Below are 17,435 nucleotides of genomic sequence, written 5' to 3' on the forward strand. Positions count from 1 at the left end.
CTCACAGAGCCTCCTTAGTCCATAAATAAATTAATAGTAACAAAACTAATGAAAGTAATCAGCTTCCTCCAATTTCTCTCTTGGTGTGGGCAGTGGAAAAGCACTACCCACATCCCCTTTCAGGGAAGGACTTTTCACCCCAGCCCTTAGCTCCAGGGTTGACCTGCTGCAAAGGGCCTCCTGACCCAAGAACACACCCTTCCCGGGCTGCCCACACCCACTGACTGAGGGAGGCTGAGCATGGACATGGGCCATGTCTGCTCAGCTCCGGACATGATGCTCCAGACCTCCCCATGGCGTGGATCGATGTTTTGCAGAACTGCATCACAGTTCTAACGTTTCTCTGCCCAATTGTGCTTCAGCCCCTTCCCTTCCACAAGTGCTCATCTCTAAAAAACTACCCTGCACACCCAAATCCATCTCAGCATCTGCTTCCAGAGAACCCAACCTGCAACAGTGCATCCAGGAATGGTCCTAGAAAGTTTATCAATAATATGGGATTTGGGAGCCGAATCACTAGCCACCCGGCAGGCGATGAGGACCCAACTGATGACAGATGGAACACGGGCATCGTCTGGCCCAATGTGACAGTCCTAAGGGAGAAACAGTAACTATAAGGACAATGGGATTACATGAGTTTTGTTAAGAGCCGCTGATACAAAAAAGATAATGGAAAACTGCAGGCAATTAATAGGCAATGGAAAGTCAAATACGAAAGTCAGAGGATCTCCCTGGTAGTTAACAAAGAGGCTCTCATATCCTGCAGCTGAGGCCCAAGCTCAGGAGTAAATCTAGTGCTGATCTCCAGAGACGGTTAAACACCTAACCAAGCAGACCTGTTACTCATTGGGGGAAAAGGAGGTCCTGACACTTGGGATGGGAATATCTAGGAAGATTCCCCTGAAAAATTTGAATCCCCAGAATCCTAGGGTGACCAACTATCCTGATTTCCAGTGACTGAGGGGTTTCCTGGGATGTGGGACTTTCTGTGATAAAAGTGTGACAGTCCTGGGCAAATCGGGGCTGTTGTTTGTTCTCTAATTCCTCTGAATTCTCTGAGCCTCTTAGCACTTCCCTCTTGCTTGGAATCAATACAGACACCACTGCCCCCCTTCAAGACAGCAAGCGCCCTACTCAGGATCTACCCCTACCTCTCCTCCTGGCTATTAGGCCTCCAAGGAGCATTAAGTTCCAACCTAATCACCCAGGGTCATGCTGGGCCTGATAAGGGAGAAAAGGGACTTTACTCCAAAGAAGCTGCAAGGCCTAGCCAACATCCACTGGCAGACGCAGGGCAGTACCAGTGGGACTGGATTCTGAGGCTGCTTCACTGAAAGGAGCTGGAACGTAAGACTGGATGAGGGAGAGTTTATTGATTTGGGAACACACCCCAGAGATACAGGATTTACAGTTTGGCAAGAACCCCAGGACATGGTGTCTAGGATGGTACCTAGAAGCAAGGAAAAAGCAACGGCCCATATACTAAGTGAAGTTGGAATGCCAGAATGTCTTGGCAGATTGAGGAGGGAAGAATTAAAGGGCTCAGGAGGTGAACATACCAGAGTAGATACATTATATGTTATGTGAGGCCTGAAAACCAACCAAAGAAAGGCCTGGAGGAAATACCATGTACCAAGGCCATCAGAAATATGCTAGCGAGGAGCTTTGGCATCACCAAGGTGTTCAGCAATGATGAAAGTACCACAAATGGGGGTAGGATAGTACTCCACGTGATAGAATCCCACCTAAGAAAGGCCAGGTGTGCAACTGCCTAGCAAGGCAGGTGGATGCAGTTATCCTAATAAGCAGCCAGGTTAGGTAACATAATGACCGCTTCTGCCTAGCAAAGCATCTTTTTGCTTTGCTTTGATTTGAGCTGACAAATACTGGTCAACAGCATCCCACACTGTAACTTTGGGCTTTACCATCAGTAGGAAGGGAAGTGTTTAGAAGCAGGGAGGCAGGAGATTGTGGACAAGTCTGGTTTGTTCTTAATCACGGTTCATGAACTAATGCCAGTTTGGAAACATGTTAGACTAGAATTTCAAAGGGCTAAAGTCTGAGATATGAACTACTTATCTTCTGGATGATTTGTCATTTAATTTCTCTAGAGCTTTCTTGAAGCAATTTCAGGTGTAGAAGGAATTTTTTTTTTTCCTTATGTGGTGCTTTTTGGTAAAAGCATAAATCTCAAGTTGAGGCTTTTCCCAGAACCTCTGGGGAGAAGAAATTCAGAGGCAAAATATCCAATTGCAAGAATTCACGATTCTGTATCTAAACATGAAGACTCATCCAACTTTTTTTGACTCCCACTTTTGAATTCTTGCCCAAACCATCTGTTCGTGTGGAATATGTCTGCTCTTTTGTTTACCAGCCATTTCCTATCCATTCAACACCCAACTAAAATATACTTTCCAGTAAGTTTTCTGGATGGATCGTAACATGTTCCTCTTTGTTGCTCTGACTTCATTCCAACACTTTTTTGACATTCTGGGGAGGGTGCATGTGTATGCACCTAACTGTCTTGTCGAAATGTGTCCATGATTCCAGAGTAATGAAGGCTGAGAAAGAGTCAAAGGCTATTTGGGAGTCTAATAATATAATAGGAAAGGAGATAGTCTCCCTCCTAATGGTTGTAGGAGTGGAGGAGAAGACCCATGACAGCCAGGTAGATGGTAGCTCTAGTTCCTGATTGCTCTGTCATATGTGCAGTTAGAGACAGTTTACGTCAGCAATGTGCTACAGTCAGCTGGCACCAGCTTGCAGGTGCAAATTGTGTATGTCCCTTCCCAACTTCAAGTTCAGTGGTGTCATGTGGATAGCTTAACGCTGGCCATGGTCAGAGTATTTACACCATGGAAATCAACAAATGTTGCAAACCAAGTTTTTTGTTTTTTTTCTAAATCCAGCAAGCCGATTTATCAGTGCCCTACCACATGTATTCTTTTTGATATCCCACATCTCCCTTTAAATGGCTCACACTTTCCTCTACATTCTTGAACATACAGAGGGTATTTATAATACTGCTTTAATGTTTTTGTTTACTAATTCTACCCTCTAGGTCAGAGGTTGGCTACCTGTAGGTCAAATCCAGCCTTCAATACGACCCATGAGCTAAGAATGGCTTCACATTTTTAATGGGTTGTAGAAAACAAACAAACATCATTAGCAGTCAGGGAAATTAAAATAAAAAACACAATGAGATAGCACTTCACACCTACTAGGATAGCTATAATCAAAAAGAACAGACAACAACAAGTGTTGGTGAGGATGTGGAGAAATTGGAACCCTGGAGCCCTCATACACTGTTGGTGGGAATGTAAAATGGTGCAGCATCTTTGCTCAATAGTCTGGCAGTTCCTCAAAACGTTAAGCCAGAGTTTCCATATGATCTAGCAATTCCACTCCTAGGTATATATGGAAGAAAAATAAACACATATGCTCACACAAAGACTTGTACATGAATAATTCATAATTATTTCCAAAAAGTGGAAACAACCCAAATGTCCCTCAACTGATGAATGGATAAAATGTGGCATATCTATAAAATGGAATATTATTCGGCAATAAAAAGAAATGAATGATAAATGCTACACCATGGTTGAACCTTGAAAACATTATGCTAAGTGAAAGAAGCCTAAACATTATACGATTCCATTTACATATAATGTTCAGAACAGGCAAATTCACAGAGACAGAAAGTAGACTGGTGTTGCCAGGGACTGGGAAGGGGACGGAGGAATGGAGGCAGGGAGCAGCTGGGAGTGAGTTTCTTTCTGGGGTGATGAAAATATTCTAAAATTGACTTTGGTGACGATTACACAACTGTCTAAATAACTAAAAAGCACTGAGTTTTACAATTTAAGAGGATGAAAATTATGGTATCTCAATAAAATGTTTGTTTTAAAATGGTTCCTAGATTTTGAGATTTCACAGACCAATAAAGCATCCATCCCTAAAACAAAATACAGGGATCCATCAGAGATGCCAACTCTTTTTTTAAAATAAGAACATTTAAAAAGTTACCATCTAGCATCAATATCATTTCATAAAAGAAGGGACATTTTAACACCTAAGGACTAATCAGGAATGAAGAACAATTCTTTAAGTGGAATAAATTTAGTTTTGTTTAGAAAGTATTAAGTTTTCCACAAGCAATTACAATAATATGTAACTTGTCACATGTTTTAAAAATATTTCTAATACTGTTTGAAGTATAAAAGTACTATTACTATTTTTAAAATCATTTTTTAAAAGGACTCCAGTATAGAAATCTACTATTTCTATAAAAGATGTTCTTTAAATCTTGAATTTTACAGTCATATAATTAGGCTATTAATTTTTAAATGTATTTTAATATTTGATTTATTGATAATGAAAAAGTTTAGTTGATAAAAGCTTTATTCAAAACATGTCAAGAACCACATAGTTCAAAACTTCAAAAATAAAAGTCATTTTCTGGTAACTTAAAAATAAAGAGTATCTAAAAACAACCACATTAACATCTACTATTTATAATACAATCTCAAAATCAAAGCTAATCTTAGTATTTCTATTTCTTGCCACATTTGAGCTAGAATCCTCCTCCTTAACCCACTACGTTGTTATGAAACCCTTTCAGTTTTAACACTTAAAATACAATTTGGGTATTTTCTGTATACTATTGATCTCTTCCCATACGGAAAAATTAAAATAGTTCAAATGATTAGAAACTAATTTTCACTTTAAAAAGAAAAAGAACAGTTTAGTAAAACATTTCTTTTGAAAACAATGGGTGGATTAGTAATCTGAATTGAGCTACACAAGAACACATTTCTACCTGAGGACTCTCCAGATTATTCACTACACATTTATATAGTACAGGGCATTTGAAAAATACTTTTCATTATTATTATTATTTTTTTGTCAAGACTCATAACACCCAGGTGCTGTGAAATAGCAGAATTAACCTTAGTTTATACAGGGAGAACCAAGGCACCATGGTGAGATCTTGCCAGTGCCAGAGTGAGGCCTCATTTACCTTCTGACTTATGTCCAGAGCCAGATGCCTCTTTCTGGAGGACATTAATTTATTCAATCATGGAAGTAAGAGCATGTGGGATTTGTGGTGGGATAACTAGTTTTGGCTCTGTAAGGAAAAAGTTCAGAGGATGGACAAGGTAGAGAGGACAATTTCATTGTGAAAGGGGGTAATGGGAAGAAAGTTAAAACCAGGGTACAGACTCTATTCAGACAGAGATCACTTTTCAGAAATAAAAACAGCAAAACAAGGATAGGAAAAAATAATAGCTATAGAGTTTCTCATTTCTAAGCCAAGGGGCTTTTATGAAATCACTTTAAAAGTAGGAGCTCTCTTGATGACAACCCTTAAACATCTTATTTTTCCCCCTCCATAAAACCTCTGTGAGGTGGAGAGTACTAACTTACAGGGATGAAACTGAGAAGTAAGGAAGTTAAGAGGTTAAGACCACATGGAAAATGAATAGGCTGGAGCAGATGTTATGTCTTAAGCTTTGGCTTAGAAATAGAAACAGAAGGTAGAGGATAAACAGGAACTTTTCTGGATAGACAAGTGGAATAATCCAGGGATTCAGTAGCAACACCACCTACTTAACATTTTTTTTTACAAAGGACGTGGAATTTCAAGTACACAGTGAAACCTAAGATGACAAATGCTCTTCTGGGTATTGAAATGCTCAGTTGAAGGGAATACAGCAATAAGTTCTCATGAAACCATGTGAAAAAAGAGGCATTAATGAGCCACAGTGTGGGTTAAGTGCAAACCAATGCATTTAGGACAAAATACTGCTGCCTGTAGTTAAAATATGATGGACATGGAGCCATCAACGTGACTTGTGAGAAGAAATTAACTTAGCCTGATCAATGTGTTAGGGTGGATTTAAAAAAAAAAAAAAGCTGGTCATTACTGGCAAGCATAATGAAAACCAAAATAGTAGTGCCCATGCATTTGGGAATCAGTGGAACCCTGGGCTTTATAGACCCATTGTGAGTTATTAAGGGACATTACGAATGTTTGAAGTTCATTCCTAACCTCTGGAGGAGACACATAAAACATTTATGGGTGTCAGACATATTTGTAGCAGGATAGGCCACAGTTCTAAGCCAGTGTAGCCAATCTGATGTTCTGGATTCCCAGGGGGGCTTTCCCTCGAGGCCTCCTCTAATCGACTTTACAGTTCAGTCCTGTGCCATGATAATAAATACAACCGGTCTAGGCCATGATACCAAGTATCCTGCTGGGCTACAGGGAAACTGATCATAAAATCTTTAAATGGTAAGGCTGGGAAAAACCTCAAGAAGGGAACTGTTCAGTCTCCTGCCTCTAGATGGAGTAAAACACTGAAACATCTCAGGAAGCTGGTTTTTGTTTATTGAAGATTGTTTGGGATGGCAGTTGTAATTTAATAATAACTTCAAGTCCATTAGTCTATCTCCTTGGGTCCAAAGGACATGCCATGTCAATCATGTGCAAGTGGCAACTGTAAACAACACAGCTCTAGAATGGGAGCACTTAGAGGACATGGCCCTGCCAACCTTTAATTCACAGAGATGCTTTTTTCCATAAATATTCACAACATCTGTTCCCCTGAAACTCAGGCATTTATCCCTATACCTCACAGCTAGAGGTACCAGATACTGCATATAACTAGAACTTTTTGGTGTAGGGAGGCATGTAACTTGATATATATCATGGCTTTAGCCCCCAAACACTGACTATTCTGGGGAATGGACCAATGGAAGTGATTTATTCCCAACCAATGGAATGGAGAATCCTTTTATTTGTCAGTGGTGGTTTCCCTTCTCCCTGAGATATAGAAGGAACTTCCATATCATGGTCTCAGTTGATAATGTTTCATAAAAAGATGTTTAGTGTCATCTGAATTTTTGACATTCTCTTTCATTCTAGTCTACTCAGCTCCAAACTCCCACAGTCATACAAATGTAAGTAGAGAATAACTAACCTAATAAGTGGAAATACAGTAGAAATAAACCTAATACTTTATATATTTCCACTGTCAAGGTAAATATGGCCTCTGTTCCTACCTCTAACCTTTTTACAGAGATAATGCTATAGCAAAGATAATAAAATGGGCCTGAAATAGTGAGATGTTTGTAGATGTGAGGGTTCTGCTGTATGCGTGAACTCCAGTATTTTTTTCAACTGTGAATTTTAAGCCGGCTTCTCTCCCATCTGCCTGTCTTTCTCTCTCTCTGATGCACCACACACACACACACCTCTAACAAGGAAAAGGCTGTCACTACTAAGGAGAAATGCCAGCAGGCAGCAGGTGGTTGACATTAGAGCAGTGAATACACCTCACCCCAGTGTGAAGGTGTGATAACACAAGGAATCCTTAAGAAACTCTGTTATGTTGAATGTAATTTGAATTATTTTGGCACATGTTAATTGGTCTTAATATACACCCTAGGAGTGTTTAGTTAACATTTAACGTTTCCTAGTTGGGAATACACCCTCCAAAAGTTGTTAGTTGGCATTTGAAAAATTCAAGTCACTTCAGAGGCTACTACCATAAGAACTCAGCGCCAGAGACTTTGTTAATGAGTGATTTTTTTCAGTGGTCAAGTTAGTGGTGTTAAATGTATGTGGATTGGCCCAAATACCATAGGGCACTCCATCCCTTTCACGAACATGGCATAAAGTTCTAGCAAGCCCACTAGCCCTAAGATTCCTAGATTACTAACCTGTTCTATGTCTAGAAGTTGAACAGAAATCAGGCTGCCTGACACCGAATCTGCTGTAATATTATTGGATTCATTTCTAATAGCCCTTTTACATAAGATATCGTTGGGTTCTCTAAAAGAATGGAGTGGGGACTTTTTCAAGCTTACATGACAGGTTGACTATTACAGGATGTCTGTTCTAGTGCCTGAGTGTTTATAAAGATGAATGATGCAGACACTGGCTTAAAATCTGATTTCAGTGTAATATACCACCTGGTAAGGTTGGGGGGGAGGAGACATACAGCCCTCACCCAACCCCTACCTACTGAAGGCCACTAAACCACCTAATAATTGCAAGTGACCAAATTGGCCAAGTCCAACTTACAACAATTTTCTTTAATGGAGGGAACACAAGAACCTTTCAGGGGCCATAAGATTCACCCAGGCATAGTCCATAGTTGAGTAGGCTTGCAAATAGCAGTTTCTAGTTTAACAGAAGAACTGGAAGTCCCTGGTCCTCCTAGGTAGTCTGTAAATGGCCCAAGGATGAAGGGTGTTGCCACTTCAGCACAGGAACAAGAGAAGCATAGAACTGAACCACAGGTGGGGGTCCTGACATTTCTACTTTCACACCCTTCCTCCTCTTCTTCTGGCTTTCTACCAGAGCCATCTCTCTTTCCAGATGTCCACTGTAACAGTGCCACCACCCCCTGGGAGCTCAATAAAGGTGAAACAAACTCAAAGGGGCAGTAAGTATATCAAATTACAAAGCTGAGGAAGAGATGTTAGGAGTTTGTGCCCTCTAAGACCGAACCAACTGGGATGGAGTGGCTTTAATTATTCGGTTGGTTATTTTTGCAGAGATGGTTAATCTAATGGGTATGAGATTCTATGAGCATTTTGAGAAGTTCGAAAAGTAAGTAAAAACGAGCACATGCAATTGCTTTCTTCTCAGTAAACTTTTTTTTTTTATGGTTTTCTTCCATGTACCCTCTTACACCTCTGTTTTCCAAAAAAATCAAGAAAGCCTCTTCCCTAACACCACTCCCCAAAAGCAGACTTAAAAGAAGTAACAGCTGACTGATGATTAGTGTGGTCTGTGGGTGTGCAGCATAGGAGTGGGAGCCTTTCTGTCCCCACGGGGTCTCCTGGAAGGGGACAAAACAGGAGTTTGGTTCTAGTCAGTGAGATGATTCTTGTAAGGTGCTTGCCCTGGAATCCAGTCCATACTACACACTCAATAATGGTAGCTATTATTAGCAGTACAACCACAGGTCAACAGAGCTTAAAAGGCTAAAATCCAGACATCAAGCTTTCCATATGACAAATGCTTATTACAGAAAAGGGATGTCTTCCACTTGCACTTGGCTATACTCAAATTAGCTCGAACTGAAATTTTCATCTGCCACTTGGTTCTCCCTGGGGAGACGCTATGGTACTCAAAATGCTGGCAAGGGTGCTGGGAGTTCAGGTTCAATATGCAACAGTAATAGAGTCATGGGTATTTTCATTTGAAGAGAACTTACAATTTCCCATCCATTATTATCTTCTTTAACTCTCCCCACATTTCTGAGAGGCTGACAGGGAAAGTATTACAATCTCTGCTTTACAGATAAGGGGCAACTGACGTCCTAGACAGATTAAGTAGGAGTAGAACCTATTCTTCTGATTCTTGGTATAATGGTCTATCCTCTATGCCCCAGGGAAAAAGAGGCTTGAAGAAAGGCTCTATTGGATATAAAGAACAGCACTGAGAGACCAGCACACTGCAGGGGAAAATTGCACAATGAAAAACAAAATAGTAAATTTTACACTACTGTGACAGAGGAATTAGGAAATCATTCTCAAAAGATGGATGAAAAAAATATATTATCCCTATGAGTAAACAAGGCCATAAAAATTAATGAGGGGACCAGTTCATTTAGTTTACAGCACATTTCTTTAGTATCTACTATGTGCATGTTACAGGGAGGCCTAGCACAGGTAAGAATTTTATATTACATGTCCTAAAGAGCATGGACTTCTTCAATTTTAGAACATATAAGGCGGCCAGGGATAGGGGAGTCCTCATAGAAAATAAATCACTGCCATTTAAGAATTAACCTAAATTCTTATCCCATTATGTCAGAGCAATCCTAACTGGTACAGATGCTTTATTTTAGTGCAGTGGGCAAAGAACCTGGTGATCTGCTACTGCAGCTATGATGCACGCTCCTGGAGCTTGGGCCGCCTACAAAATAGGCAATCAAGGCTGTGTGTTTAAGATGGAGCATGCACACTCCCCCTTGAAACGCAAAACTGCAACCGTAAATGGATAAGCACTCTGGGGATTTATTTCTGTTTCAGTGTGTTTTAATAAACCAGTTATGGGAAGAGTATCTAGTATCAGCTGTGGCTTATATCCTTAAGCCTCACTCACTGACCTTTAGGAGTCTAACTTCCAAATTTAAATGGCCATCGTCAAGTGGTCTAGCCTCCAAATTTAGAGATCAACAGGCTAATTTTGGATGGCATTTTTTCCTTCAGGGGGCTGGCTGATCAAACCCCTTTAAAGCTCCTTTAAAATACTGAGCTCTATTCCACTCAGTATTTAGAGAGAACAGATGGGAGGCACCAGGATAAGCAATTATATAGCTCCTGTGACCCATGTAAGGGAACAACAGCTATAAAATCTACCAGTCTGTTAAAGAAATACCATAGCTGACAGAGAGGCAAAGAGGATATTGAACTAGCTGGCTGTTGAGAGAAGTGTCTATATCCTGAGATTTCTTTTCTATAACTATACTGAGAATGTTAAAAATTGCAATAGTGGCTTCTTGATGGTAGGGAGGGTAGAAGACAGGTCAAAGGGCTCTGAAACTCACCGTGCTTCTGACTCTCTTTCCCTAGTGCAAATGAAGACATCTCAACTCCCCTCTAGGTCCAGCGTCTACTTTTGTGACACTTAATTCAACAACCTGCTTCCCAGCAGCACCTAGAAACCATCCCCAATGTGTAAGACATTTTTAAAGCTCACTAAAGGAGGCAATGCACCACAGTATCCTCCTCTGTAACATCTAGTATGTATAAAACACTTCCCTATCAAGGAGAGCTCTGACTAGAGTCATCTTTCTGTTGGAAAACAACTGCAAGGATCCCTACACCTTCAGTTACATTAACTCACTGATGGGATTCCAAGTAATAAAGTCAGATATCTTCTTTCTGTGTCAGCTTGCTAGCAAGGGCAGTACACTAACTCTGAGGTAACATAGTGAAACAGCAATGATGGTCCTTGGAATTTACCCTTTGATTCCATGTAACCATCATCTTTTACAGAATTGCTGGTCACCCAGGTAATGGAGGGGGGTAGTATATTACTACTGTAGAACAACCTGGATAATTTGTCTGACAAAGCATGGCAACTGAAAAAAGGAAACAAACACACAAGCAAGAACTAGAGCCAGCAAAACGTGAATCATAATGTATCTTTGGTATCCCATTAGAAATCTATGTTAATATTCTCCTACTCCCTTGAAGCTTAGGTTGGAAACGTGTACTATTTTATTTTAGTGCTTATGTCACTTTTTCCTAATACATGACAAGTCTGCAGTGTTTTTTATATCTGTGACAGACCCATAATCTTCCAGAACACATAGTAAAGCAATGCTTTTCTTAAGATATGAGGGCAGATGATTGACACGTGCACGTGTACCTGTGTTCCTTCCTCTGCTCACCCCACTATAATTGCTACCTTCAAGCTCATCAAGGAAAAGTTGGCAAAGGGAAGTGAGAAAACTCCAGACTGGTCAGTCAGTCCCTGTATTATTTGCGTTTTAGTATCTCTTTATTCTTATTATTGACCAGTTAAAGTAGGGGAAGAGGGATCAAGGACCACATGTGGGTTTAGCACATATGCCATATTAAAGGCACTTTTTGTTTTCTTAGTTTTTCAAATTCTCTACCTGGGTTTTAAGAGTAGGGGTGGGCTTCCCTGGTGACGCAGTGGTTGAGAGTCCGCCTGCCGATGCAGGGGACATGGGTTAGTGCCCCGGTCCGGGAAGATCCCACATGCCGCGGAGCGGCTGGGCCCATGAGCCACGGCCGCTGAGCCTGCACGCCCGGAGCCTGTGCTCCGCAGCAGGAGAGGCCACAGCAGTGAGAGGCCCGCGTACAGAAAAAAAAAAAAAGAGTAGGGGTTATTTCATGGTGATTTTCCAGCAGGCTTTTTTCTGAGGTAGATAAAACACAGACAATAAAAAGTCTGAAGAATGCAAAGGGTAGCCAAAGCCTGTGTGGATAGGATTAGCTTGAAAGAAATTTCAGTAGTGAAAGCTGAGTCTGTCATATACAATACCACAGAAAAGAGGGCTCAAGGCTCAAGGTTGTCCACCATTTAGACAGGGCTTCTAGAATTTAATAGGTGGGAAATAGGCTAATCTGGACTATGAAGAACAGAACTGTGGGAACAATGGCCAAGTAAGAGAAGAACCCTGGTTAGCACATAGCTCATCAAGACTGGGCCGATAATAGCAAGAAATATGCATCCCTCAGGACCATGGTGATCAGGAAGGAATGCATATTATAATATCACAGGAGTCTAAAAGAAACCAACAGACTTGAAGGTCTGAACTCTCTTTTGTTATTGTTTCTGGGATAAACAACAAATTTTGCCTCTTTTCTCAGGCCTCCTGTTTATAAGTAGGTATTGTAATTGTATTAAGCGTGTCAGGAAAAGCCAAATCCAACTAAATAATTAGTGAGATGGATTTTGAGCTCCTTTTCCTGCCCATTTGAGTTACAGACGAACAGGCTGGTCTGCCTGAGACCCAGTGAGGTTAATACTCCCAGCTGAGGCCTTTCGTTCTGGAGAATCACTGCTGTCATCCCAGGCAGATGCTCTACTTTTAAATGAACATGCCGTTGTAGGCCAAATGTTAGTAGTTAAACACCATCATCACAGAAACACACAAAGCTAGAGTCAAGTTCAAAAACACAGCTGGTGATTAAGAGACTCTTAATGAAAGGAAGAAATGTGCTATTGGTTCCAAGTCATTTATCACTCCTTCTGATATACTTAGACTGGGATTGTTTTATATGAGACAGAATAAGATCATACCTATTGGCCTCAGTTTCTCTCCCTCAATCTAAGAATAAACATTTGTTAGAACACCATTGGAGAAAGAGGACAGTCACACGTAATGTTCCCGTGGGTTGATGTAGACTCTCTCCAGGTCACGGCTTGGATGATATTTGCCAGGACTCCCGTCTTGGTAGCACATCTGATCGTAGAGGGGGTACATCTGCTGAATCCCATCTTCCCCCACTGGATTCTCATCTTCATAGTCAAATCTTCTGCTACTCAGTCCATTCTAAAAATTCAAACATTGCTTACGTTATCAGAGCAGCTGTTTGTATTTTTTCTAGCTCTTGGGTAAAAACAGGCAAGAACAGAATTCATTACACACAAGCTATTGAATGGCAAGGTAAAGTTCAACAACTTATCATTTTCCAGTCACTTGTTGCTTACAATACCTGTACAAGAGTGGTGGCATCTCCTAAATAGAAAATTGTGACTAATAAGGACTGTGGTCAGTTTCAGGTTTCAAAATTTGGAACTCGTATCAGTTAAGGTAAACTGGAGAAAAACAAGGTTGTGAACTGCAGGAGTCTCTCAGCAAGGCTCAAGCTTGGAATCCATGCATGAGATAATACAGAGAGCTAAAACAACCAAAACAAAACCAAAAGAGGATTCAGCACTGGGGAATTAGGGAAGAGACACAGTGAAATGAACTGGTATTTGTATGCCCAGCGTGGCTGAGGATAAGAAATGCTGTCAAAAAATAGCCTCTTGTCTTGACCTTTCTTCCTTTCTTGACTCTGGGTCACAGCTGACACCATAAAATGAACCTCCCTGATGCTCTATGGTGTGTCTGGTACTGAGCCTCTGTTAGGTTACTGGTTTCATAAAACTTGATTACTTCTAAGAGGAATAAGCAAGCTCAAGGACTTTACAAAATCACACCACAGGTAGTCAGATAGCAGAGGTGAATAAAACAAAATTTCATGGAAATAAAACAGTATTTTAATAAACATGGTGGTCCCCGGCTCCGCCTGGGCTGACCCTACTAGAGGACCATGTTACTTACAGAGCGCTGGAGACTGCCAACCTCTCTTCCTTTGAACTGAGTCTGCAGAGGCAAGTGTTCAGTCTGGAGGGAGAAGACAGAAAAAGACATGCACTTTAAAGCACCAAGCACATGATAAGACATATCAACCAAGACCGCTAAGACTCCTGTTTTTAAAAGAGCCAATCATGGCTTATTAAATGTCTGCCAACTAAGCAAAATGTTCCACATGAAGATGGGAAAAGCAACTACATTTCCTGAGAGTTGTCTATCTCTCCTGGCTCCAAACTTCTTGTAGAATGAAGAAAATATACAGAACATCTGCTACAGAAGCTCTCATGCAAACTTGTTTACATCTTACTTGAGGTAACATTCAGCACAGGTCTCTTGCCTTTTCTCAGTGGAAGAGTCTGATATTTTGAATTGACTAAAAAGGGTTTGGAGTGGCAATGAAAGATTTTATAGATGTATACATGGTCTGCTTTCGTTTCCTGTTGCTACTCCCTGTCTTCCAACCCCATACAGATCATAAAGGGGTTCATCGTTTTCAAACCTCAGCCTAAGAGAATCTTTCTCAGCTTCCCTTTTGCTTACAAACACATACTTACCCTTCAGCCCCAAGTTCAAATATCATCCCTTTCAGGAAGTGAAGCACAAAACCCTCAGACAGAGACAGCCACTCTCCTTTCCGTGCTTTCACAGCATGTGTTATCACAATTATTTATTTGCTTTCTCCTTCACTGGATTGAGGGTGCTGGTTGGAGTATTTATAGACATTATCTCATTTAACTTTTATAATAATTCTGTAAAACCAATGTCTACTTTACAGATGACTAAAACTGGGGCTCAGAGTGGTTAAGTAAGGTGTCTCCAGTCACACAGCTGGTAAGTGGTAGATGCTCTGTCTGATTCCTAAACCTATATTTTTATACCCATGCTTCTGGCTCAGTGCCTGGAAAATAGATGTTCAATAAATATCACAAAAGAATGCCTGAAAGTCCCAGCATGTAGGCATATCTGTCAACACGTTCTTCATTTCACTGTCTTTGCTCATGCTGTCCTTTTTGTCTGGAAGGTCTGACACTTAACCTCTGGCACTTGAAATACTACCCATCTTGGTCTGACTAAAGTCATTTTTTTTTTTTCTAAAAGGCTTTTCCACACTACCCACCAAAGTTTATTTACTCCTACTTTTCCTATTGTTCTCGTTTATACCTCCATCATAGCAGACATCACACTCTGTCAGTTTTATGGTTCCTAATGTCTGTATCTTTCAACCTAGTAAACAGTGAACCTCTTTTGGCCATCCTCCTCCATCCCCACACCCTAGCCTGTGGTTCTGCAACAGTAAGAATTCAACAGTTAACCAATAACTTCACTGAAATATGAACTATCAACTCTTGATATTCTGTATCATATGCCATGTTATCCAAATTGTAAGTTATCTGTGACAAATTCATTCCCCCTGTCACATTCTGCACGATTCTAGGGTGCTTCCCACATGACTACTGATACGGACAGTACACACTGGTAAAAGTCAAAGGCAGGGCCTGCTTCATGGACCTTGTATCGCCATCTTGACATGCTTAATCTTTAAACAAGGGGCCCTGCATTTTTGCTTTGCACTGAGCCTCACAAATTACATAGATGGTGCTGGTCCAAGGAAAATAGACTCAGAAAAAAAATAACCTAAAATTAAAATTAGCATTTTCTTTTTTGTTTCTTGGCTATTTTAGATGAGCCATGGCTTTATGAGCAATAACAGCATTGCTAACCTTTTCTCATGGCCTGAGATATAAAATCAGCCCAAAGCGGCACACTTGAAAATACTGGACAAGAAAAGAGAATTCCTAGGACTGAGCAGGAAGAAATGGTGTCTGGGCACCATGAACAGTCTTCATTTGCACTGAATGGACAATTAGCAAATGTTAAGTTCTTCTTCTCTACCCAATATTGTAACCCTTCATCAATAATCATTAAACCTCACATGAGCCCATGAATTTTGTAGTACAATAGTTAATCAAATTATTTATATAGACAGAAGCCCCACACATCCTAGGGATGGCCCTGCATTAGGGACCAGGGCTACACAAGAGCATGCTGTGCTTGCCTCTGCATTACGTGGTCATTTAGCTTCTGACGAGATACCTAAGGAACTAAATTTAATCTAAATTCCTGGTACATGTGCTCTCTTTCCGCTAGTCCATAAACTACCCTAAACGTTGCATATTCTTTTTAATAAAGTTAATCACCACAGTATACAGAAAAGGGTCTTGCATGATACCTTTCATATGGTTGGTGCTTGGTATATATAAACTGAATTACCTATAATATTTTACCTGATGGATACATGATATATATTATTCTATTATTCTTGTGGTTTTTCCCAGAAAGCCTTGGGATGCTCTGAATCCCTAATACATATTTTGATTTCCCTACTTACATGTACTGTAACAATTTCTATTGAGCTACAAACCCATATTCACTTTCCTGATTTACTAAAGTCATGCAGACTTTCATTCCTGTCTTCCAAGGTGCTAACGACACTAGTTTTTCAAGTTTTATTATATATTATCTTAATAAATATTTTTACTTTCTCTGACTCAACAAATAAACCAAAACCTCTACATTATACTATGTGTTATATTTTAATCTGTTTCCATGTAGATAATATTTTAAAACCGCATAAACAGAGCTTTTAGTTACTAAGGTTTATTTTCGGGGATGACAGAACCAGGATTTCAAGTTGCTTTTGTCAACAAGTCTACAATCACCCTGGATACTCTGCTTGCTCTGGCAGTGGAAGAACTTCAAACTAGAGTTCCATTTGGAACCATTATCCACACTACCAAGTTGGAGTCCTTTTGGTCTTCTCTCGTTTCATAATTTCACCCTCAAAATGCTCTGTAATTTCTTCCATGTCTCCCTTTTGATCAGACTCTTTCATTGTGATCTATAAACCGTAAACATTGTTCTTTTTAAACACATTCTCCTCCTTCCCAAACTTTTCTCTAAAATGTTCCCTCCAATTCCTAGCCCCAACTGACATCTGCCTCTTCCAGAATTTTCTTAAGCCTGGATGAAGTAGGATTTCTTATAACTAGTGCAAATCACTCCCACATCTACAAGAACTTCCATATCCTTCTCTTATTTTTCAACTCTCTTTTTTTTACTTTTTTTTTTTTTTTTTTTTTTTTGCGGTACGCGGGCCTCTCACTGTTGTGGCCTCTCCTGCTGCGGAGCACAGGCGGAAGCACAGGCTCAGCGGCCATGGCTCACGGGCCCAGCCGCTCCGCGGCATGTGGGATCTTCCTGGACCAGGGCACGAACCCGTGTCCCCTGCATCGGCAGGCGGACTCTCAACCACTGCGCCACCAGGGAAGCCCTCAACTCTCTCTCTCTTTTTTTTTTTGCCATGGATTCCTACCTCCTGGCATGCAAACATGTTCAAGAATCTGCCATCTTAAGAGATAAATGAAAATATCTATTAAAACTTCGTCTTAAATTCTAAAAGGTCATTATTAACTTACCTCTTAAAACCTCCACTTAACAAGATACCTAAAACACATAACCTGCTGAAGGACCATCCATCTTCCCTCAGCTCCTAAGGTTGTAATAAGGGAAGGT

General features: G+C 40.5%; 1 protein-coding gene across 1 annotated transcript in view; it reads right to left on the bottom strand.

The window, feature by feature from the left end:
• Positions 1 to 4,405: 4,405 nt before the first annotated feature.
• Positions 4,406 to 17,435, bottom strand: part of NECTIN3 (nectin cell adhesion molecule 3) — a 144,791-nt gene continuing 131,761 nt past the window's right edge. Inside the window, exons 8-9 of the mRNA XM_082626000.1 lie at positions 13,830 to 13,892; positions 4,406 to 13,052 (exon numbers count right to left, since the gene is read on the bottom strand). Of these exons, the coding sequence (XP_082482126.1) occupies positions 12,873 to 13,052; positions 13,830 to 13,892 (243 nt within the window). The 3' untranslated portion in view covers positions 4,406 to 12,872. The remainder of the gene's footprint in view (positions 13,053 to 13,829; positions 13,893 to 17,435) is intronic.

This window comes from Mesoplodon mirus, assembly GCF_964341445.2.
Source record: "Mesoplodon mirus genome assembly, chromosome: 6".
Classification (NCBI taxonomy): Eukaryota; Metazoa; Chordata; class Mammalia; order Artiodactyla; family Ziphiidae; genus Mesoplodon; species Mesoplodon mirus.